Source organism: Dysidea avara, chromosome 4 (assembly GCF_963678975.1).
Source record: "Dysidea avara chromosome 4, odDysAvar1.4, whole genome shotgun sequence".
NCBI classification, from domain to species: domain Eukaryota; kingdom Metazoa; phylum Porifera; class Demospongiae; order Dictyoceratida; family Dysideidae; genus Dysidea; species Dysidea avara.
The window spans coordinates 48,465,525-48,491,618 of NC_089275.1; the positions used below are offsets into that span (position 1 = coordinate 48,465,525).

The 26,094-nt window shown below is 37.8% G+C and overlaps 1 protein-coding gene across 3 annotated transcripts in view; it reads left to right on the plus strand.

Moving 5' to 3' along the window:
* The window catches only part of LOC136252566 (uncharacterized), a 39,148-nt gene that overhangs the window by 9,874 nt on the left and 3,180 nt on the right, over positions 1-26,094 (plus strand). For all 3 annotated transcript variants that reach the window (XM_066045048.1, XM_066045050.1, XM_066045049.1), the window contains exons 3-4: positions 361-477; positions 640-709. In XM_066045048.1, coding sequence (XP_065901120.1) covers positions 361-477; positions 640-709 — 187 coding nt within the window. The remainder of the gene's footprint in view (positions 1-360; positions 478-639; positions 710-26,094) is intronic.

Below are 26,094 nucleotides of genomic sequence, written 5' to 3' on the forward strand. Positions count from 1 at the left end.
AAAAATTGCCAAATACAATGTGCTGCATGATGTCGTTAAATTTCTACGTGAATAATAATTTTCACAGACAATGATTTGCAGTTTAACATCATTATTCTACCCATTATGCGAGCATTGTAGTTGTAGGCACTTGTTATTGTGAGAATTATGCCAGTATATTTGGTAGGTGTCTAGATCAAGTGTTAGTGAACTATCAATTAGGTGCTGGCTTATTATATTGTATGGTCTTATTTGGTATGATTGTGGTTTGGTAAATTTCTTGATCTGTCAAACTATAATCCTCACCAAACAAATCAGTGATAGACACATTATGTGATGTCCAGCTACATGTACAGTATTCACTTTGTTTACCATCTACAGGTAGGAGAAACACCACTGTTGAGTGCAGTCAATGGATGGAGGGACATAGCTAACAGGTGCAAGGTGGTGAAATATTTTGTTGAAAAGAAGAAGATGGGGATCACACAGTTTAGTCAGGTAATTCAGAGCTAGTGTCTTTGGTTTGGCATGTACCTGTTTCCGTTTACTGTCTAACTCCTTGTTGACTATAACTTAAATATATCACTAGACATTACATTAGACACATCCACCCTCCCAAAATGCAGTACTCCCTTATTTTGTATTGTTGTTATTTTACAGAATGTACGACAAGAAATTCACAAGATGATAGCAGAAGCAGGAAGTGATGAGGAAGATGACACAGTAGAAGGTAGGATACTAATACTGTCATGGCAACACTGTGTGGGGTATGTATTATAATAACAGTACCTTCATATGATAAGACTCTTAACGATCAGTGTGCTGTACAATGTGTACAACTGTTGGAATATTAACTATGTGGGACAATCCCCTACTTTAGCATAGCTGTAAACAAAACACTTTTAGTATCAAGATGAGATCATAGGAGGTACCCTTAGATGACATCATATGGCAAGATGACATCATATATGATTCATCCTATCTTGACAGGTTTAACCCTTAAACCCATACACACTGATAAATCAGCGTTGATGCATGGCTTTAAACAAAGTACTGTAACTAACAAATCGTTCTTCCTATGGCTATGTAATCAATACCATTTTGTTGGCAATTAAACAAGGATTAAAATGCTACCTAGGGATTTACCCTAGCACAAAAGCATGCCAAAACTCGCCCTGAAACTATTTTAACACAAAATGAGCACACAAACCCCTTGCATACCTTTAGAAATAGTTAATATCTCCTTCCTACTTCATCAGATTTGTGTGAAATAAATACGAGGCAAGTCCTCATTCAATGGCGAGTCACGTTATTTATAGCTCACGTAATTTAATTTATTGTTAATATAGCTGGCGTCACGAGTATTAAGAAATGATGGAGAATCAAGTCGCCATTTTCCATCATTCCATAACAAGTAAGCCTCTGTTGTTACGGTAGTTATTTAGACTTCCTCAAGTAGCCCAATGAATAAACTTTCTGTTGGTATATAGCTTTAGGCTAATAGAATTAAGCTAGTCTGGCTAGACAAGCCATTTTAAATGGTTTCGTGTAATCACATATTCCTTAAAATAATGTATGGGTTTAAGGGTTAAGATCATGAGATCATGTCATAACCAGCATTGTAAGTCAGCCGGGTCATCCGGATTATCCGGGTCATTTGGGTAACATTTTTTCCGGGTCAGGTGGGTCTTATCCACTTCACCAAATATCTGGGTCTGACCCGGATGAGATCACGTGTGACTATAAGTTAACAAACTCGATTGTATTGGTGGAAATGCAGTTGTAAACAATCAACAAACTTATGTGGAGCCACACCCACCATTTAGGAAGATGCTTTGCTGTCTGCGGGATATGTGGAGCCATGCCCACTTATAGGATTTGTATCGGGTTTCTCTGTGGGCATGCATGGTATCACCAGATCCGTGTTGCTACTTGAAATGTAGGTAACTAACTTATGGAAATTCTTAATTGCTGTAGCTGCATGTAGACTGATGTGGAGCCACACCCACTTGATAATATGTATGTGGAGCCACACCCATTTGATAATATGTACGTGGAGCCACACCCACTTGATAATATGTACATGAAACCACACCCAATTGATAATACGTAGCTACTCACTTCTTGCAGACAATCGTTTCTATAGTGTAAAAAATTACAGGGCTAATTATATAATTGAACTTGGAACTTGTGGACTTTTAATCTAGCTCTTGAAGCACACCTCTATTTTAATGAAACCGGGTCATATGCGGGTCAGATCCAGGTCCCATCCAGATTACTATTTGGGTCAGTGGGCCAACTGGATCAATAGTACTGACCCACTTACAACGCTGGTCATAACACATGACATGTTCACAGACAGAAAACTTTTTCCCTCCCTCTTACCCAAAACCATGCATTAAGTATATGTGCCAGTACATCTATTGTTGTATGTGCTTTGTGTGTGCATGGTTGTCCACATATAAAGATTGAACCTGTGGCTAGAATTAGGGCAAAGTAGGCAATAGAGCTAGGTTTGGTGGAAGGGTGGTGTGTATAGCTAGGAAAGTACTATATAATCATGTGTATTTTGTATGCACACATGGTAAGTGGTGATTGCATCCTGGGGGTGTGCACTGCTCGAATATGCCAAGTGCATACTGCCCGGGGTATTGCCGTACCAATCAGCATGGTAACTATGTAACAGACCCTATTTCTTCATTATGTCACTGGTATTTAGAAATCACCCAAAAATCAGTGTCATTTTGTACGGTACCGCCCAAACACAATGTCGTGAGCACTAATTGCGTCAATAAAACTCGTTTGAAAAGGAGTGTGGCAGCCATTTCATTCTCAAGTCTTTATCTTTCCAGTCGAGGATGAAGACTGCAATGAAATGGCTACTATGTCCTTTTTTCGAGTAAGTTTTTTAATCGTGTGCAATATCGCGACATTGCATTTGGGCGGTACCATACCTTTTAAATCATTTTATATGTTTTGGTAGTGTTCCACTAATAATCGGTATCGTATCGGAGCCGATATTGGTCTTTTGGTATCAATCGGTATTGGTTATTTGTGCACTCCGATACCGATTAATAGTCACTCGTACCAATTGTCATCATCATAACTATCACCATAAATGCTATGCTAGCAAAACATGAGATATAACAGGCTGGAAATAGTGTTGAACATTATTCTAGCACAAAGGGTGCAGGAATTGCTTCGTTAAACATTGAGCAACTGCTACTTACTATGTTTGCATGAAAAAGATCGAAATACTCTAATAGAACAGTCACTGTGCACAATAAAAATTCTAATAGAGCAGTCACACATAGCTAACTTGAGAGGTGTGTAAACTGTATGGCAATTATCGGTATCTGTATTGGTGAAAATATACTACTAAGTATCGAATCGGTAGGTATTTTTCTGTATCTTAATTTCTGGGAGTATGTACATTTCCATAGCAAAGTATGTATTGTTAATGTCCAAACCTTTTGTGATATGGAAATTGATGTAACTAGTAAAGTAAGCTAGAACATGCTACTACTGAGATTATATGTCTTAGACTAGCAGGCAGACAGTGATATAAAATTTTAGCAGCACAGTTCTTTATTGAGAATGTCTTTAGATTTCAGATCAAATCCACTACCACTGTTCCCTGGAGATATCATGTATATAGTACATATCAAGGGCATGGGAATGATTTTCAGAGTGTGGGGGCCAAAGCCAACTAACCACAAACTGATCAACACACATGCAAACATCCATGCAGACATCCAGGGTACCTCATGCATGCATTTATGTAAAGTGTTATGGAGTGTGCTATCACTAGCTAATAACACTACAGCTATACACTGCATAGCTATATCTCTTCACTCCCTATCCTGCTAATGGCTGCCACGTATACTCCTCTATACCTATTGCACGTGCTTGATACTTACCATGTGAGAATTTTGGTCACTATTCTCTTTACATTTCACATTACCAAGATTACAAAAGTAACAGTTGGTTATCCGCAAAGTGAAACATCAGACCTTGAAGGAACTGGGATGTCTGCTATATACTATATAGTAGGCATTCCAAAGTGAATGTAGATCATGTGAACATCACATTGAGTTCTCAGAATCCTTGTGTGTCTAGTGTCTATTTTAGACTACTTTGACCAAAGTCTTCACTCTAAGGTTTAATTATCAGTAGCAACAGATCGTACTCATGCACTACAGTGAGACTGCCCTCTTGCCACCTTTGAAGTAAATCTTTGCCATCATATGTAATGCCATGCACGGATGTGGCACCCTTTCCACTGTTTAACCTTCTCATTATTGCACAGGCTACAGAAGAAATATTTGAACAACAGATATCACGTGCCATGACTAAACAAAATTACAATTACAGGCTCTTTTGGGTTTAATACAGTGGATGGCTTGATAGTTACTATGCAGTTGCAAGAGACTGGTGCTGCCACAAAAGAGTGTACTGTTGCATGGTGGTTGTATATACCTTCTTGTATGGAAGTATGTATGTTTTTCTGTGCATGTATAGCTTTGGTACCGTAACACACTTTTGAAAATAGCGTGGGGGGTCATGGCCTCCCTGCCCTCCTGATTCCGACACCCTCGGTACGTACATAACATGATGACTTTTAGCAAATAATGCTTGTGCTGTGATGAGAATGCTACTTTATATTGCAATTCCCAGTACACTGTGTACAACAGATACCGTGTGTTTTCATTCTGTTGGCAGCCACAAATCATCACACTTCTTCTGCCAGCTGTTTCCAGTCACATGACTGAGAGAAATGAAGGACTTATGAACAATTTGTTCATGAAGTAGAGAGGGCATCATTCACACCTCTCGTGTTTCTGCTTTAGGTGGAATTAACAAACCAACAGAAATTACATACAAACAACTAGCCTCACTTCTTGCCACAAAGCAGCGCCAGAATTATGTTGTTATCTCTTTTACTCACTGCAGATTGTCATTCTCCCTTTTGCGTTCAGCCGTTATGTATCTTTGTGGCAGTCGCTCTACCGTTGGTCGACCCCAGAGAGATCTGACAGACTTCTCTCTGGTGGTGTGTGAGGGAGAGCTATCTTTGTCTGATTAAATTGTGATACAAATTTATGTGTGTATTTTACAAATATATTATGTTATTGTTGTGTAAAAATAAATAAATAAATAAATAAAATAATGTGTTATAACAGTAGCACAATCATTATTGGGATGCCTACTATTGAGACACAACCAAGGCAATTGTTTTGGTAAAATTAATTTCAATAGAGAAATTTAGCATCACAATGATCAAGTTACTCTAATAAATTAATTGTGTACCTTAAATACCTTCTCTTTTTTCTGGCTACGCTCTTGCTCATTTAAATGTTGTTCCAATTATATACAATCACTAGGAAATTCTGCTGAGAATAGGCATTAGTTATACAAAATGATCTCTTCTGGTGGTCCTAGGATCAAGGGGGTCCCATACGGGGGTCAATTTATAGTGTCACTGTATGGGAGTGATAATTCAGCTCTTTTCCAAAATTCCAGTATAAGCATACACAGTGATCACATATTCGTTATGCAATTCTTACATGGTAATTTTTGTAATACATCGTAAAACAGTAATGCTAACATTTGATTTGTGATAAACACAGACTAGAGTACAAGGTATCTAGTGGTTTTATCCCCAGATGCTATTTTCTCACTAGTTGCAAGTAATTTATACCATGGCGACAACGGATTGCCTGATATATTTAATAGTTATACCACAGCTGCGAGGGATTTGCTGATATATACACCCAAAGCCTGAGAATGCAGCCCAAGGACTATGGGTGATATATATCAGCAAATACCATGCAGCCATGGTATAAGTGATATATATATATCACTTGGGGCGCACTCACCTAATAGGTGAAAGAGCTAACGAGAACTCATCCCATTTGTTTTATACAGTAACATCTGAAGATCAATCGTGGTTTTAACAGCATGGGCTAATAGCCATCAGAATGTTATCCATACGTTAAAATGTCATTAATACTTCAACACACAATGTTAGAAAACTTGCAATTGTGGGATAGAGTTTATATTGTTGTCATTTTGCATTTTTGTACTAAGTTAAGCCAACTAACTTTGTTATTGGGACAGTAAATAAGTTATTATATTAATTTAAGTACTTAGGACTGTAAGTTACTAACATTTCAACGCAGCAGTAGTAACTTTACTATTCCATGGCCTGTTCAAAGGCTGATACGCGGTAGATAAAAATACGCATCCACAATTGCCCAAACAATTATTTTTTGTGCCTTCGTTATCCTTTAGTAACAACCAACTGCATGTGTGTTGTATTGTTTTTTGTATGCATATTATTGTTCTGTTATTATGTATGTTTGGATTGTACTGTGTGTATTTTGCTTGTTTGTATATGTTTATGTATGTGCTTGTATTTGTATGTATGTCCCTCCAATGAGGAAGAGCAGCTGTGCCGATCATTGAGAGGTTAAACTTATCAATTAATCAATCAACTGGTCTATCTTAGCAAATATACTCAGCTTAGCAACCACTACAAAAATGAGTCCCACAATACAAAGTTCTATGTCACTCAATATAACAAGTGTGCAGGGGAATCAGATGTTTCAGCATACCCATGGCTTGTTTATTTGTTTATATCCGATGAGGTAGTTTGCTTAATAGTGTTTGATGCTAGCAAGCTACTGGAAGATACCCTTGAGTGCCGCTAAAAAGATGACGTCAGTCCAGCAAGATCAGGTTTACACACCATTACATACTGGATGGATTTGATCAGTTGCCGTATCAGAAAAAGGAGCACTACTGATGAAGACCTCTCGGAGTTCCTCCTGGTAGCAACTCATATTGATTTGCTTAGCCCAGACATCCATAAAGCCAGAGAAATTGCATTCAACAAATTCATGCCTTTGTTTGAAAAGGAATTCCTGCACAAGCCATTCTCCAAGTACATTGTAGGTTCCAAGAAGGGCAATCTATTTACAAAAGGATCTTCATCGGTTTTCTTCCTTAGTAATCAAGTTCGAGATGCAGAAGTAAATGCAGTACTTTATAAGATAATCATGGAAGCATTTCCTAGAAAAGTTCACCCCACTCGATATGTAAAGATGGATTCTCAGTTAAGAAAGTTTGCCCCACTTATCTGGATTCTTGGCTAACTGAACTATGGAAATGACTGCTCTGTTAGGCTAGTGACTGTTCTATTAGGGTAGTTGAATAATACTGAGAAATTTTTTTGTGCTTTTTAAAAAGTTATTTATACACAGTTTCAAAGATATGGACTTTTTCAGATTTAAGGATCACCCTGTTCCCAAGATTTGGATAACTGAGGTTCCACCATAGATAATGTATGTCACATGGATTGGAAACGCCTGTATTATTTACATAGTGATGTCATGCTTGTTTCACTGCACGTAAGCTTTATGGCTTTGACAGGTGGAAGATTTTGCTGTTCTCGTAACCAGCAAATTAGTGTTTGTTGTTTACAGCTGGGTTAGTTGCCATCCACACTAATTGGAGACTGGACACTGGAGAGTAGTAAACAACAGCGTAAGAAAATTCAAGTTCGAAGGTGACTGAATATGGTGTTTCAAAACGGTTGTGCAAATTTCCTGAAGAAACAGGAAGTGTAGCATTGTTTCTTTGCTGCTGTTTACACCACTTGTAGCAGGTAGAGTGTAGTAGGCTAGCTAGATATTCACTGCTTCGCTGTATATTTCCACTGCTTCGATAAAATGTCAGAAAACAGGCACTACTTTGTGCTATTGTTTAGCTCAAGCTGAGCAGTACTGTAGCATAAAATTTATTTCAATGTATCACACGTTTCTTTGGTTGTGTAAATGCGGTGACTAGAAGTTGGCTAATAGCACTGCTGCTGAATTATTAGCTGGTGCTTACCTGCCATTGTCACCTGTTGCAAACAATATTTCTCCCACTGCCCACAGACATGCTGTGTTCTTGTTTAGTATGCAACGCAACACAATAAGCAATGTAAAAGAAATGTCCACGCCTTAAAACTGGCCTTCAAACAAGCGAGAAAAAGCCAAACAGTCACTCAACAAATTTCCCAATGTATTGGTGCACTGTAACTAGGATAGGAAAATAATTTAACGGGCATTTCCAATCCATTAGGAACACATACATTATCTATGGTTCCACTGTAGCAATTATTTTGTTCAATGCAAAAGTAGGAATTTTCCCAATGAGTTATGCTTGTAATACCATCATTTTTCTCTTGTTTGTTTCTCTAATTTTTATCTCTTAATTAATAACTAAAATATATATTTTTATTATAGTATACAGCTATACACGTATAACTGTTCTACATACGTATGAGGGTGGCTGCTGTATTAGAGTATCTCAAGTCAGCCTTTCACCTATCAGGAACGTATTACTATTTCATTTTTCACTGTCTCGGTGCTAGCATTATAAATACACCTAGACTAACAATAAGGGTGTGTGGTCATAGTTATCGTGTAAATATATTGTTCAGAGGAGCAGTCTTTGTGCTAGATCACTATTTATCTGTTAATGGTGTGACCTCAATCCAATTGTGAAAAAATACTTTGGATAACTTTGTGGCATCTAATAGGCTGTTTAAGGAAAGTGTTGATATGGTAAATTAACACCTTTGATATAGTTTGATTGTATAAAGAAGAGGATGAACAGCCTGATTGAAGATAAAAGGGAAAGACATGGCACATAGTGCACACACTCATCGAAACCCCAAAAGGCACATGCCACTGGCGAGTTTGTTATTGTGGCGTAAAATGGTGATCATGTGTTGCCTCCAGCCTTGCAACTGGTCAGTAAAGTTGGCAGGCAGGCTGATAAAAATTTTAATTTTGGTTATTTAAAAAAATTATATCCAGCCGCTTGTGAGTGTTTTCTTGTAGTGCTGAGCAGTTAATGGCATTTTATTCAAACCACAGTAGTAACATTTAATACCGGCTGATTATCAGCATATCGCAAAAACCACAGTATAATAGTTTTTTGAGGGGGTGGTGGCCTCAAACCTGGGATTAATTATGAGTGTCTTAAGCTCCAAAAGAGCATGAAGGTGGCGTTTGTCTGCCTCCTCCGGGGGTGTGACTTGGTTGGCATCTGAGGGAGGCTTCATTGATTGTGACTCAGGGATGATGTCTAGATTGAGGTCCATCAGTAAATCATCCTCTAATGTAATGTTTTTGATGTCGGAAAATAGCTGGCTCATCCTCGAAATGTGTTAGAGTTCTATGGTTTCCTGTTGCGGTTAGGTGTTTATATAGCTTCCTGTTGAGGCCACCACCCCCTCAAAAAGCAGTTGTGCTACTTCTAAAAACCAGGCGCCATGCAGCTAGCTAACTCATCTGGAATTAGCTATAGACAGTATATGCTACTATGAATTACCAACTATGTATTACTATTTTACAATAGGGTAGTTTTGGGTTGTACAATAATATTATTAGCTAACTCGTATTTTGTAATTCATGAAATTTTCGTAATTTGTTCAATTACTTTGCTATGCACTGCTAAGGAAGAGTTTGTAAACAAACCGCTTTTACCAAAGTGCCACTCCACTGGTAGCGTACACATATGACACTGCCAGCTCAATTTATCACTCTCTCTCTCTCTCTCTCCACACACACACACACACACACACACACACACACACACACACACACACACACACACACACACACACACACACACACACACACACACACACACGTACATGCACACAGATGTTTTCATTCCCAAGCAGGATGAATAAGACAACCTTCCCAGATGACTTAGAGGATGATTTATTCCTGGATGATCCGTTTGTGGAGGACACTATCCACTCTCCAAATCTCATCCCCGAAACAGGAGATACCACCACCAACCCACCAAAACTGGAATCTGCGTCCCCTGGGGAGACAAGCAAAAGCTATCTCAAGACACTTTTAAAGCTAAGGGTACCACAAATGCCCAGGTTAGAGGCTACCACCTCCTATCTTCAACCGGCTGATTATCAGCATATTGTAAAAACCACAATATAATAACTATGATAACTAAATTACCTTATTACAAGAGTGAAAATTTATGATAGTTAAATGGTGTTGCCACGTGCTGAGGTGTCAGACAGTTTCACATCCAGAACCAAGGACAGAAGCAATGTTTCCAATAGCGAGAGTGATGTAGCAAATGATTGGGAAGCCGTACAGCTTGTCACGAAGAAAAACACCACCTCAAAGGTTTGAAAGTATTTTGGTTTCATCCTAGACGAAGATGGCAACCCTACTGATAGTGATACTCCAATGTGTAGGTTGTGTTATAAAAGTGTTTCAGCTAAATGGACAAATACAAGTGATTTAGTAAACCATTTGAAGTTTAGTCATGCTAGTAAATACAGAGACCTGATTAAAGAGACCGGATCAACACCAATAAGAACAGTCAAAAATTCCCTAAATCAGTCAGCAAACTCTTTCAGAGTGTGTACAGAAAACCACAACATTTGGTGTAAATTTGAAAGAATACTGTAAATTTACATGTGCGGTTACTAATTTCATTGTCAAGGATGTACTCCCAGTGTGTACAGTGGACAAGGAAGACTTCAGAGATATAGTCAAGGCCATCCAACCGTGATATCAACTTCCTTACAAGGGCTTTTTCAGTTGAGTTGCAATCCCAGCTGTATGAGGAGACTAGGCAGAATGTGTTGTCAACTTTAAAGGATGAAGCCAATTACTTATATTCTGGAACTGCAGACCTATGGTCCTCGTGTACCTACCTGTGTTTCCTTCAAGTCCCTCTCTCTTTTCCAACTGCTTGAAAATGCTGCCACCACTTTTCAACAAATTGACAGTACTCGTTCAGCCGTTCAATCCTACTATCATTCAGACCTTTGTATATGGCCAAATCCAAATTATGACCAAAATAACTTAATCTCTTCCACTTCAGTAGCTGACGTGCTAGTTTGATGTTGCTGGCACTGTCTGTAGTTATGGCAGTGAGTTTTCATTGCCCATTGCTCTAATGTTACACTTAAAGTGTCCCGTAGTTGTACACCAGTGTGATCTTCTGTACTTGCAAACAATGTGTTTGCAAATCCCAACCTGAGTTGACATAATGGACCATAAATGACAGATACGGATCTGACAGAAATTCTTGCCACAGAAAAAGTTGAAAGGTGATGTATGTACTAGATGGGGCTCAAAAGTTGAAATCATTAAAAGAATAGTTGAACAGCACATTACTGTCCGTGCAGTCCTGGGACAAGACAGAAGGGTGTCTCACTTAGTACCCACCTGGTAAGATCTTGATGTCTTGCAGCCAGTGTTGGAGGCTCTCAAGGGTTTTGATACAGTGACAGATTTATTGTCAGGGGGGAACAAGTAACCTGCTTTGCCATTAAGCCTCTTATCAAGTTGATTGGTGGTAAGGAAGAAAATCCATCCCTCTTGGAGGAAGACTGAGTGTGGCCCCGACTAGACATTGAGTGACCTGCAATTCGAATCCTGGAGTTGGAAGGATTCTTTCCTTACTTTGGCCCCTTTTCTGTTACATCTTATCAGCTATATAAGTCATTAAGTCTAAGTCCTTGAAATTAGGTTAAATAATCTCTTGACCTACAAGTTAAGGATACATTTGATTCAGAACATATTGCTGTACATTTGCTGCTGGAAGAAGTAGAATCTTATGAAGTTGACATGATTCAAGAACTGCAGAGTCTGAGAGTGACCCTGAACCAGCAAGAAAAAAGGAAAGTTCAGTGAAGTTTTAGGAGCTAGCTCATCGAGTTCTACATCCACCACAACACTGAATGTATCTGAAAGACTAAAAATGTGAAGTGGATATGTACATGCAGTATGCTTGATTCATTACCTCTGGAATGGTGGAGGCTTAAGTGGAAGCAAATGCCACTCTTGGCTGTCATGGCACGAAAATATTTAGGGATATGTGCAACAAGTGTTCCTTCAGAGTGAATATTCAGTATTGGTGGTCATTTAGTTAGTCAAAAATGAGAATCTTTAAAGCCTGATAAGTCAACAATATGATATTTTTGGCCACAAACTTAAATGGCTAGATATGTCATGATTGGTATTTGGTAATGTATACACAGTGTTGTTGTAACTTGTTTTAACTATATTCTTACCCACTTCAAGGTTTTAAGTTTATTTGGACATAAATTGTAATACATCATACATAAAAAAATTATTTCACTGTAAAAACACAATTTATACAAAACTGTTTTTACTTTCAGCTCCTGAGCACTGTCAACCTGCTAAACAAGATAGCATGTGGTTAAACAATAATTTAATCATACCACATTATTGAACTGCAATACCGTACCGTGATAGTAAAAGATGATACCGCTCAGCACTATTTTCTTGTTTTTAATGCTGTATTTGATGTGAGATGGACTAAACCATAAAGGTGATTTTTGTCGTATAAGATGTCTCTAGGATGATTTTTAAAAGCAGAATTTTAGGTGCTGCATGTCACTTATGGAGGGATACCTACTTCAACAGTACTACCATACTGTTAGACTAATAAGAGGGGTGGTCATTGTGTTTGAGTAAATAGATGTGAGATGTGGTCTCTGCATTCAGTCATTATTAATTAACTAAGATTGTGAATGGGTGTAGTCCTGGACCTATCATGAAGTTACAAGTGTCCAGTACCCCTTGTAGTAGCGTAAGATCTTTAAATGATTTTGTGGCATCTAAATCTGCTGTGCAAGGAAGTGTTGATATGGAAAATTGATGCCTCAATGGTTTCATTTCATGAAGATGACGACCAGGTTGATTGAAGATAAAAGGAAAGACAAGGGGCATAGGGCACACACTTGTTGGAACCCCAAAAGGTACATGCACAATATGCACTGGGAGAAATGGTAAACTAGTAGCAGAAATTGTGAAAAGTGAATATATCCACTGCCGTGATAAATGGTGGAATATTCCATAGAGGTGTGTGAGTAACTATGTGACAGACCATATTTTGTGGTTACCGCTTCGTAACTTGTGTCACTGGTGTTTAGAAATCATTCAAAAATCACTGCCATATTGTACCTTTTAAACCATTTTATGTACTTTTGGGAGTGTGTACATTTCCGTAGCAAAGTATGTATTGTTAAAGTCCAAAGCTTTTGTGATATGGAAATTGATGTAACTGGTAAAGTAAATGGAACATGCTACTACTACTGAGATTATAGGTCTTACTTAGACTAGCAGGCAGACGTGGTGTAAAGTTTATCAAACGGTACGGTTGTACTGTTTAAGTAGGAGTCCATGTGAAATTTTTGCGTGCCGTCCAAAATCCCGCCTTTAAAAATCATCCTAGAGATATCTTACGAGACAAAAATCACCTTTACGGAATAGTACTAGTCCATATAATACATAAAACAGCATTAAATACAACAAAACGCTTACAGGAGGCTGGATACAGAATTTTAAAAACTGTCAAAACTTTGAATTTTAGACTGACTGCCTGACTGCCTGACTGACTGACTACAGTCGCAAGCCTAGAGGCCAAACGAAGCAGTGCACGGCCACCATTTTATGCAACAACAACAAACTCACCAGTGGGGTGTGCCTCTTGGGGTTCCGACAAGTGTATGCCCTCTGCGCCTTTTCTTTTTTAACTTCAATCAGGCTGCTTGTCTTCTTCTTCATCCAACGGAACCATATCGAGGCATTAATTTTCTGTATCAATACTTTCTTTAAGCAGCATAATAGATGCCACAAGATTATTAAAGGCGTTTAGACTACACTACTGTACAGAGGAATAGATTATATTCTTTACTGATATAATCTATGACGGAGGGTACTGTACGGAGGTACTGATACTCGATAGCTTCACGATAGGTCACAAGATCACGCCCATTCTTCATTCTACACATTATCGATCTATCGATTGAAACCACGATGACACACCCCTTTTGCACTAGCTGTATTTCGGTGACCACACACCTTCAATTTGGAAGGCTGACTTGACATACTCTATAATTGATTGAAACCACGCCAATTTTTGGGCAAACGCACATCTTGCAGGCTATATTCTAACACAGCAGTCACCCTAATAGAACAGTCACATATTTATAGCTAGCTGTATACCTTAACAAAAAAACTAAACAAACTAGTATATTATAAATTTAAAAATAAAGTAGGAATCCAAGTGATAAAAAGTAGTGAAACAAGAGAAGAACGATGGTAGCTATTACAGCATAGCTCGGTGGGAAATTCCTACTTTGGCATTGAGCACAAAATAATGGATATATCATGTCAAAGTAGGGAGAGCTATGCTGTAATAGCTACCATTGTTCTTCTCTTGTTTCACTCCTTTTTATCACTTGGATTCCTACTTTATTTTTAAATTTATAATTTTTAATATATAATGTTTAAGTTGACTATACTTTGTCCTTAAATTAATGGTCAGTCAATGACAAAATCTGCACAAATGGCATGATTTCTAACCATAATAATTTTTGGGCAGACACAAGTGTTTGTTTGTAGTGCTAACAATAACTGTCACTTGGTTGCTAGGAGATACCACCCCAAAGATTTACCAAAGTCACCTCCCCTTTGTGTACCTGTATCACCAGCATCTGTAATGACCACAACCTGGTGATATATTGCAGCTATGTGGTTGTATTTGGGTAGGTAAAAGCAGTGGACCTGGGACAAGGGGACCCGGGTATCCAACTCTTCTCGGAATTTTATACGCTTCCCAATTTTCTATACATGCTGTTGCAAATGACCACCCTCTTAGATCTGTTGCCACCTTTGAATTAAATAGTTGCCATCATGGATAATGCAAAAAATGTGGCAATCTTTCTACTGTTTAAACTTTTCATTACTACATGGGCTCCAGAAAAATATTTGAACAGCAGATATCATGTTCCAGGACTAAACAGAAATATAATTACAGACACTTTTGCATTTAATACATTAGATGGCTTGATAATTGCTGTGCAGTCACCACAGACTGGTGCTGCCACAAAAGACATTGCTGTTCTATGGTGGTTGCATGTCTTCCCTTAATGGATTTTCGTGAATGTATCAATGGTAACCTGAGCTACTTGGCCCTAAAAGTGTGGAAACCAAAATGTACTTTCGAAAAATAATGTGGGGGCCATGGTCCCCCTAACCCCCCGGTTTCAACGTTCATGGTACATATACATATCAACATGATGACTTTAACAATACTCGTGAGTGTAGTGATGAGAATGCTACTTTACATATAATGGAATTCGCTATTGTTCAGTAGGATCAAGGGAGTTCCATAACAAGATAGCAGCTACGATGAACTTGAGTGGTCATGTTATACATGTGTTAGGTTAGCACGAACCGTGAATAGTTGAGTGGTCATGTTATACAGTACAGTACATGTGTCGGTTAGCACAAACCGTGAATAGTTGGTGTATTATTTACATGATGAATGTTGTGATTCTTCTTATAGTATACAGTCTTGGCTGAAATAATAAATGTATAACTAGTGACTGTTTAACTTGTGATTATATGCTTGTCAGTGTTCCATGTCTTGTGACAGGTAAATAGCTCAGTATTATACCCTTGTCCATAGCCAAGAGCAGTCATGTAAATACTCCACTAATGCAGTCAACTGTGTCTGCAACAAAGCTTACACTGAACTTGACAGCTAATGTAAAATTGCTCTATGTATCTACAACATTTATCATTATCAATAAAACAAATCCATTACTGGATTTAATAAAAAGTACACAAACTAGATGAATAAAGCTAAAAGTTTTAAAAGGGGAATAGGGATCATTGAAAAAAGCTACGAAACAAGATGGGATTGCTGGGGTGGTAATGAGTTTTAAGTCAGCTGGTAGTTTAGTAAATGAGATATTGGTACTATTCACAAGGCAATGGATAGTGCCATGGGTTAGTTATTTAAAGTTCTCAACAAGCTAATTTCAACAATTTTTAAATTATTCTCACACATCATGATCATGCATATAGACAGTTACAAATTCACCCGTAGAAATACTGTAAGTACATACATAGCTACAATCTCATTATTTGAAAGCAATCTATGCATATTTATAGTTTATATTATACACGAAGCTCATGCACATGTGTATCACCTAGTAAGATTATTAATTATCCGTGTGCTGTAAAATCTGTACAACTGTTGCGATGGAATATTAAATATGTGGTACAATCTCTACTTTGGTGTAACACTGTAAACAAAACACTTTTAGTATCAAGATGAGATCATAGGAGATAATATCAGCAATAGCCATTGGATTATGAACATTATAAATTAAGGTGGTGGTGTAGTGGAAGCCATTGAAATTCTAAAATTACGTATACTCTCCTAAATTTAGTTCTAGCACTACAGGTTACACACACAAGTCATGTTACAATTGAAGAAGCAATGTACCCTCTACTTCGGCTACAAGTGGGATCTTTACTTGCCGACTTGCACCATACGCCTTCGAAATATCCACTTAGTGTCTAATCCCAACGAAGGAAGCACCTACAGATCTGTAATCACAACACTGTACGCTTGTATAGGCTACTAGCTAGTGCCTAGTAACAGAGAAGACTAGGCAGCTTTCAGTGTACAATAGTTATTAACCACAAGTACACGAAGAAGTTGGAATTTTCAACTAGAGTAGGGACCATAGCACATCGATAAAAAGTACTGAAATAAGCTGGAGTAGTACATGATATTAAATCATAGTAAAACAATAAGAAGTGTTGTATCCCTACTGTGTTTCAAGATACCATGCATAGTAGGGATATAACACTTACTGTTTTACTGTGATTGCTTTACTCCAGCTTGTTTCAGTACTTTTTATCGATGTGCTATGGTCCTTACTGTAGTTGAATATTCAAAATTTTTGTGTACTTGTTTTGTCAACTTTTTTTGTAAAATAAAATTATTATACCACGCATACCACATCAAAATAAAGAAATGGTGCTGGGTGTCCCAACCATCAGTTATCATCTGAAAAAGTGAAGCATCCTTTATGCTTTGTTGTCAGCTATGTTCAATCTGTTACACAACATTACGAATCAAGAATTGTTCGAAAAGCACCTATGCAATCAAAAAAAACAATAAAAAACAGATGATTACAAAAAATACGGACGATTTCCATTATGAAGGGAAGCCATCACTTACTACCACCAAATTGAAACTTCACTGTCAGCAAAGATGAATGGGACACAAAGGAGGAGACTGGTAAATCCATGAAGAATGCGTTGTACATACTGTGGTATGAGGACTGTGTCACATACATGTACCCACAGGAGTACATGTATGTGACACAGTCCATACCACAGTATGTATGTGTAGGTGTACCGTAACAGCAGCAGTACACCTTGCACTGCTGCTGTTATGGTACACCTAACAGCAGCAGTGCAAGGTGTACCAGTTTTATGCTATTCCATTCTAAATCAGCAAAATCTTCTATTATGACTGTTACAACATAACTAAGGCTGAAACTGACTTTTATGTTTTAATTTGTGCATGTTTGAAAGATGGACATGTAAGACTTATCTACGTACTAGTGATGTGCGATATGTGATATATATCGATATATCGTGATAGATTAATTTATATCGTGATATGATATAGAATCTTTACATCGTGATATAAGCCTAGGTATAGATTTTAGCTATAAATAGAGAAAAATATACCCAAGATGTCATTGTACACTGTACTTTTTTTGACAAAAGAGCTTGCATTGTTGTATGCTAGTCATGTACTATGTTGTATTGTACTTCTTGTACATCAGTGCTACAAGTGTCATCAGTGTAAATACACTAGCTGAGTGATGAGTTTGTATATCGTAATATATATATCGTATTGTGATATATTGTGTGCAATAATCGTGATAGGAAAATATCCTATATCGCATACCACTACTACGTACTTTTGTAAACAGTATAACTTCTTGAACATTGAGTAACTAAGAAGGTAGTACTAAATAAAGTATGTTCTTTAGTTCAGTTTTATGTATGATACATCTAAATTCAAATGGAGAAAGTGTGCATGTAACTATACATGTGTGACAGTTCTATAAGAGTGACTGCTGTATTAGAGTATCTCAAGTCAGCCTCTCACTTACCAAAGAGCTTGTCACTATTTCATGGCTGTGCTAGGATTGCAAATACAGCTAGACCAATAAAGTAGTGTGGTCGTTGTGTTCAAGTAAATAGATTATCAAGAGCTGTGGTCTCCGCACTTGTTATTAATCAACCAAGTTTGTTAATGGGTGTGGTTTCATATTGTGATATTGCAGGAATCTACTGGGTGTCCTACAGTATCATTTCATGAAAATGATGATCAGCCTAATTGAAGATAATAGGAAAGACAAGGCACAGAGGGCACACACTTGTTGGAACCCCAAAAGGCACATGCACATTCAGAGAAATGATAAACTAGTGGCAGAAATTGTGAATGTATATCCACTGCCATGATAATATTCCATAGAGGTATGTGAGTAACTACATGATTTGTGGTTACCGCTTCATAACTTCATCTCTGATATTTAGAGATCATTTAAAAATCATTGTCATTTTTTTACCTTTTAAACCCTTATTTGGGAATGTGTATATTTCCATAGCAAAGTATGTATTGTTAATGTCCAAACGTTTTGTGATATGGAAAAATATATCACATGAGAAATCATGGTCAGGTGAAGGTCTCCTCTTTATGTTTCACACTATAAGGATTACAACATTTAACAGTAATTGTTGTTATCCACAAAGTGAAACGTAATGTACCTTGAAGGAACTAGCTGGGATGTCTGCTCTAGCAGATACAGTGGAACCTGTCTATAATGGTCACCTTGGGACCAGATATATCTGGCCTTTATATATAGGTGGCTGTTATAGAGAAAACCTGCATAAGGTGGTCAGCAGCATTTTAATGGCTATGACCATTATAAATGAGTGATTATTATTAAGAGGCTCACGCCAACCACTATGCAGTAATATTTTAGTACAGAAAGGGGCAAGGTGAGCTTGTTATGAATGTTGGTTATAGCTATTGAATATGTTCAAGCAATGAAGCCTGATAGATTATATAGCATTCGAAGTGTGATAATTGTGCATTAATTGAAACGATGCCTGTGGTGCCAGGTAATTTGCTTAACAAGCCACCATAAAAGGTAGCGACCGCCATATGAAGGAGAAAGTTATGTATACAGTGATTCATAGGCGAATTCTTGGTTGGCTGTTATACGCATTAGACAGGTGACCGCTTAATGCAGACCACAATGCATACATTTGTATGGGAAAATATTTGGGACCTCGTGACCATGGCCGTTATGCAAAGGTGACCGCTTAATCCAGATGATCATAACACAGGTTCCACTGTATTCCAAAGTGAATGTAGATCACATAAATACCACATTATTGCATTCACAGTTGTCAACTTTCATTTCAGAATCCTTGTATGTCTAGTGTCTAACTTGACAAAAGTCTTTACCCTGTCTTTCAAGTCGGTTTGATACTTGTGCACTGCAGTGAGACTGCCCTATTAGATCTGTTGCCACCTTTGAGGTAAATCTTTGCCATCATGTATAGTGCCACATATGTGACACTCTTTCCACTGTTAACTTCTCACTACTGCACAGACTCCAGAATAATATTGAACAAAAGATATCACGTGTCAAGACTACAAATTACAGGCTCTTTAGATTTAACACAGTGGATGGCTTGATAGTTGCTGTGCAGTCACAAGAGACTGGTGTTGCCATAAATGTACTGTTGTGTGGTGGTTGTATATGCCTTCTTGTATGGAGATACACGTGTATTCTGTATATGTATAAGCTGATTTTTTCAACCTGAGCTACTTGGCCTTAAAAGTGTGGGGACCAAAACATACATACTTTTGAAAACAGTGTGGGGCCACTCCCCAGGTTCCGATGCCCTTAGTACATACTGTAGAGTTGGGTTGTTAAGCGCATGTATCTATTAAGCACATATTATTTATTAAATGCATTTCTTGTGATTAGTCATGGCTGATAAGTGCACGTGGCCTAATGCGAGGCTCAAAATGCAACAAAGCTACACACGGGGAGAAAAGCTGAAAGTACCAAAAAAATTAACTCCTCCTTGAACACTCACATCTCCCTTGAGGTCTCCCTTCGCTGTGTTTACAGCAAATCAGCTTTCTGTATTGTGCCACTGGAAAGATGCTACTACTCAAGATTGATCAATGATTGTGATGAATTCTAGCGGAAAGGGTGGAAGTATGTGATGAATGGCAATCAAACAGCCAGCATGAACACCCCTGTGTGAAAGATAAGAAGCCAGACTGCTTCTACCAATTCCGTGATTTTCTCTCATGCGATGGCTACTGATAATGATTAATTAATTGTAATTGTAAATTTTGATAGAGGCGTAGCCTGTACTGGACACAAAACATTGCCGTGGTTGAACATTTTCAGTGTTTCCAGCAAATTTAGCTTTGTTGTAGTGTAGTGCAGAGAGGTCTTACCTCTACTCAAAAAGTAAATCCATTCGTTGGTCGCCCACACATATACAGTAGACCCTCAGTTATTCGACCCTTGTTTATCTGTACCGTCATTTATCTAAGCTTAGAAATGATTGTTCTATTAGAGTATTTTGAGAACACAGGTGTATGATCTATTAGGGTATTTCAATAGAACTATGCGTATTAATTAGTGATGTGCGATACTTATCAATATATCGGAATATCGCGATACTCCAGCTGTATCGCAATACCGATACACCCGTGCACGTATCGATATTTTGATTGCGCAATCACGGAAATATGAAGGTCTGGCTTTCTTCAATTTAAAAGCGTAGCTGGGTTTTTACCTGTTTCCTAGACTCCTTAAGCTTGTTATATAATAGTGCAATGGTGTAATGGCTGGTACTAAACAATAAAAATTTATCAGCCACCCACGCACTTAATTAAACTTGGCTTCTTTGTACAAAGGATGCACTGTATCGCATATCGATATCGTATCATGACTACACAGCTGTTAGATACAGACAGATACACCATTTCAGGCGTATCGCACATCACTAGTATTAATATATGGGCTTCAGTTATCCAAACAGTTCACTTATCTGAACACTTTTATCATTGCCTGAGACACGTTGGGGTTTGGATAACCAAGGGTTCACTGTAATTTGTACTTTTTTACAGGTTTTTCAAGTTTGCAATTGAATTCGTCCTGTTTGCATTTGAGATCATCGCTTTTGCAATTGAATTAGTCCCATTTGCAATTGAATTCATCAGTTTGTCGCTTTTGCAGTTAAATTAGTCTGTAACAAGAATGACAGCTGGAGAAAACATGAAAACATGATGTAGCAGCTGCTACAAGAACTTGTTCAAGTACAACAGTAGTAAACAACTCTTTGTAAGGCAATAATTCTTCCTCTACAGCCTATCCAGCAACATTCCAAACTCTACTACGTCATTTGTGATGGGTGTGTTCACTTTCGAGCAAGCTAATTAACTTGTCAGACAGCTATCAGCTTCGCGTACTACCAGCTCCAATTTCCTTCTAGTGTCTCAAGTGTAACTCTCCATGGTGTAAATAATTCATCTCTTAATGAATAGTTGGTTTCTTGGAGCCATTTTGTTTATGATGAATTGTAATGCAAATGCAATGAATTCTATTGCAAAACTGATGAATTCTATTGCAAAACTGATGAATTCAATTGCAAACGGGATGAATTCAATTGCAAAAACCTGTAATTAATGAGCAAAAGCCTCTCATATGTATCCAATTTTACATATTGGTATTACATCTACACTGCTTGTAGATGTGTAGTACAATTCAGCATAACATACATAGCAAATTTGAAGATATACATGATTGTATCCTTCTACAAGCCTATGCCGGTCTTATGGCTATGTTAATGGTTTACACCTTTCTAAGCCACACAAATGCTATTGTTTTTACCTTTGATACAGGCAAAAAGGAAGCTACAGGAATCTAAACTACTGCTTCGAAGATTGACCTAACTTTCTACTATACAGAGACCAAAGTATAAGATGTTACCTTGTTTCATTCATGCGCTATAGTCCCTCAAAGTCAACCCATACATTTTTCTTATTCCGAGATACTGGCTGCTTGCACAGGCATCAAATTTGCTGTGAAGGTTCTTCAACAAACTTGTGGAAACTTAGCGCAAGGATTTATCTTTGCACTTCTTCTTTCTTGAGTTATAAAACAAAGAACGAGTGCCCGCAAGCGAACTTCGACTTCTGAGCCTCGTAACTTCGGGCTAGATCACAACAATTATAATTCCATGCGCTAAAAGTTTGCAAATTTAACACTGATGGTCCACCAAAAGTTTGGTAGAGGTCTGACTGTTGTGTGTTCCAGAATATCACCTTTTACAATGCAGTGTATGGTACTGCTCAAATGCAACGTCGCACTTGCTCGAGAGAGTCGATTGCGAGCAATTGAAAATTTGCTAATTAAAGGGTCGTGGCACTTGTTTCACTTGCGAGTATTTATCCCCTATCTTGCACGGTGAATACTCGCGAGCGAAACAAGTGCCACGCCCCTTTAATTAGTGAATTTTCGATCGCTCGCAATCGACTCGCTTAAGCAAGTGCGACGTTGCATTTGAGCAGTACCGTAGAACATGCGCATGCCAACCAGTTATTACAACAAATTCCAATAAACCACAAATGCCAACTTTATCAAATAACAAGTTACAAATGAAGTTCTGAACAAAAGAAAAGCTCTTGTTCCTGTTCTTTACACACTGGTACACCCTCCTGTTGCTTGTGAAGTCGCCAAGCCTTTTCTTCAATATTTAATGCCTCGTAACGCACAGCCAGTGTCTTGTTATGTGTGATAAATCCAGCTGGAACATTGTCACTACCTAAGAACAGGTGTACAATACAAATATAACTTACCAGCGTACACTATCACTCGAGAAAACGCAGGAAGAACGTGTGCTGGCTACAAATCAGCTTGTGTTCGCACGTATCTTCAAAACTAGAACTAACTTTCAGGCTGATTCACTCTATTGTCACTCTTGGACACCCAGACGATCATTTTCGTGATGGTTTTCAAACGAAACAGGCTGTTTCTTGGCCAATCCCTTTGGCACAAAACACGGCTGCCTAACACGGATACTTTGAGTATGCGTAATATTGCCAATTATGATGTAACAGCTGCATGTGGTTATGTAGGTTGTCCCTTGAATGGCTTCAAAAACCCGTTAGCACCCTTAACTTGCCACGTGTAGGCAAGTACATATGTGAGTTCCCAAGCACATCTTTTGACAGATTTGTTGATAGCTCATGTCTGTCATCTCGCTGTGTTTTGTGATGCACGTACATGTTCCAGTGTTGTAACTAGTACATTCACTGTTGCTAACTCATTGTAGGATTGGATACTAAAGGATAGGGATAGTGTTATTGGGCACTTTTAATACTAAAACATCATGCAGCTTTGATAAATATCATAAGTTAGGTAGCTTGATTATTCTTTATGGCTTATTGCATAATGATGTTGCATGTGTGGTATTTGCATGCGGTTGGAATGGCCTTATTCTTTGTCCACACAGAGGCATGCAGGAAAACCGCTATGCCCACAGAAATTATATGCCAAAGAGCAGAGCTTAAAGCGACTCTCACTTGATTCCAATCACATTTCTTCAGTGACCGAGTCCATATAGTTCTAGGAACTCTACACAAAATGTTAACTTCAAAATCCACTATCCGCACATTATGGTCACTAACACCAATTGCCTGAATTGACTAACTAATGTTTAATATGTCACTAACAATAACATGATCAATAAGGATAGCTGAGTTGTAATGTACACGAGTAGGCTGGTAAACATGTTAAATCAAACTGAAATCAGATAATAAATTTGTATAATCAGATTGAGTACTTGAAGGAGAAAGTAGATTGATGTTAAAATCATCTTCCAAAATGATAAAATAATAGTTTTTAAAAGTTCCAAGTCGCACCCAATTTGAAACCTGGATTAGGTTGCTAACGGAAGTTATGGCTGCAAATGTAAGCTTTTGTTGTTCTGTAGTTTGTTTTCAGCATAGTCGCTGTACAAATTGATTTCCTTGCTCTTCATACTGTCTATATAGCACTGTAATTCCACAAATTACTCACCACATTAAGCTGAAACTTTGGTGATCTATTTCTTGGACACTGTAGATAATGCTGAGAAAATAAGAGTTCCAAAGTTGTGTGTACTAGGTGGGTTTTTGCTGAGAAGGTCACATAGAAAATAAAGTGCATTAGATTGTTAATTTAAAATGATATAGGGAAGTTGTGAAACAAGAAACATGATTGTATAGCTACACACCATGGCATATGTAGTAGGGCTGAGCGATACTACCGTTTTAGTGATATATCGCAATATTTTGAAAGTATTGATATCGCGATATTTTGTTATTAACTATCGTGATACCATGCCTGTACATTATTGTCATTGAAAATCCATTTGTTATGCAGTACTAGGCTAAGAATCCTTGTAAATGATTAAGTCCACCCATCTGGTTTCCCCTGCAGAGAGGTGTGAACACCATAACAACCTCAAAGCATGTGTTACAATAACTGTTACTGTAAACAATGATGATAGTGGCTAGTTTGCTATCACCTATAAGGACTTCCTGCAGGAATACTGAGCAATATGCTATGTAGCACCAGCTATGATTGACTTATTTGTAAGTATCGTGAACTATTCAGTATCGTGAATAGTGGCTTTAGTATTGATCGTGATACTAAAATGGCAGTATTGCTCAGCCCTAATATGTAGCTGTATGTGGAAGAGTCTCTAGTTACTTTGGCATTGTTTATAACTAGCTACCAGCCAAAGAGGGCACATCTAAGTATAATATATATGTATCTTTTTACCAAATTTGAGATTGGCTTATCATACAGTATGGTAGTACTGTATATTAAGGATCACAGTGGTTTGGGTCTTTCTGGCCACCCAAAAACTAGCTTCACGATACCATCCCGGCACCGTGACAGTAGTATAACCAAGCCCAAAAGTGTCTTCAGTACAATCCTAAATGCTTTCAATAGGTTGTTACAAAAATTTTAAAAATGCGCAATGGGATTTTCTACTGTCCAACTACCTGCCTGTCTGTTGCCTTCAGACAAGCATAACTCAATTACAGCTAAGGCTATGGGCTTGATTTTTTCACTATTCGATGTCACTTCGTCCCAAGACGTGTCTTTTGGCATATTGTAGTACTTACAATGCACACATCATAAACTTACCTTTGTCCTCCTTTGTGTCCCATTTCTTTCTGTTGATACTTCCCAAGGTGTCAATTTGCAGTAGCACAACCCTGTTGGTAAACAGGAATCATCCATATTTTCTGTGGTGACTGGAGGTGTTTTTCATACTGTTCTTCATTTGTTGCACTGTGTAACGTACTGAACATAGCTGAAAGAGAACCTTATTGACCATTTCACTTTCAAGCCAGTAATTGTTAAGTGGGGCACATGTTTAAGTGAAAACATTAACCCTGCAGACAACATCTTTTTTCTTTGAGGTGGTATGCACTAGTGCTTGGCGGTATTAAAATTTGAATACATGGTATTAGTAACAGGAAAATATCATGGTATATCAATATATAGTTAGCTTTTTATTGTAACTATTGCATCATTTCTTGGGCCTAGTATGAAGCAGTATGCATCCCAAAAACCAAAAATATATATAGTTCAGTACAAGTAGGCATGTATTGTAATGTGAGAACCTCAGGTTTTTGTTTAGGGTGTGTCTGCTAAACCATCAACATATTGGGTAATTAAACACCAAAGGCTAGCTGGATTAAAATCAATTCTATACTGGTATTCATCGATATACCGTTTCGATATTACAGTTATCAAAGGATGTCATGGTATGACAATCAGTTATGATGATTTATCATGATAAATGGCATTACCAGTATATTGCAGAGCACTAGTATACACAGGTTCACCAGTCATAATAATGTTACAAACAAGTAAACAAACAAGTTTAAGCCAATAACTGAATTAGGGATTAAATGTTCATTAGTATATTTACCTCCCTTGTTTCCCTATTTTTTTTAATATGATTCCTAATCAAACTTAAAATTCCTAATTTTTCCTTTTAAAATATACACCAGTTGTGGTGGAAGAGTGAGGGGTGAATTTTGACAATGAATGTTGCATAGTAG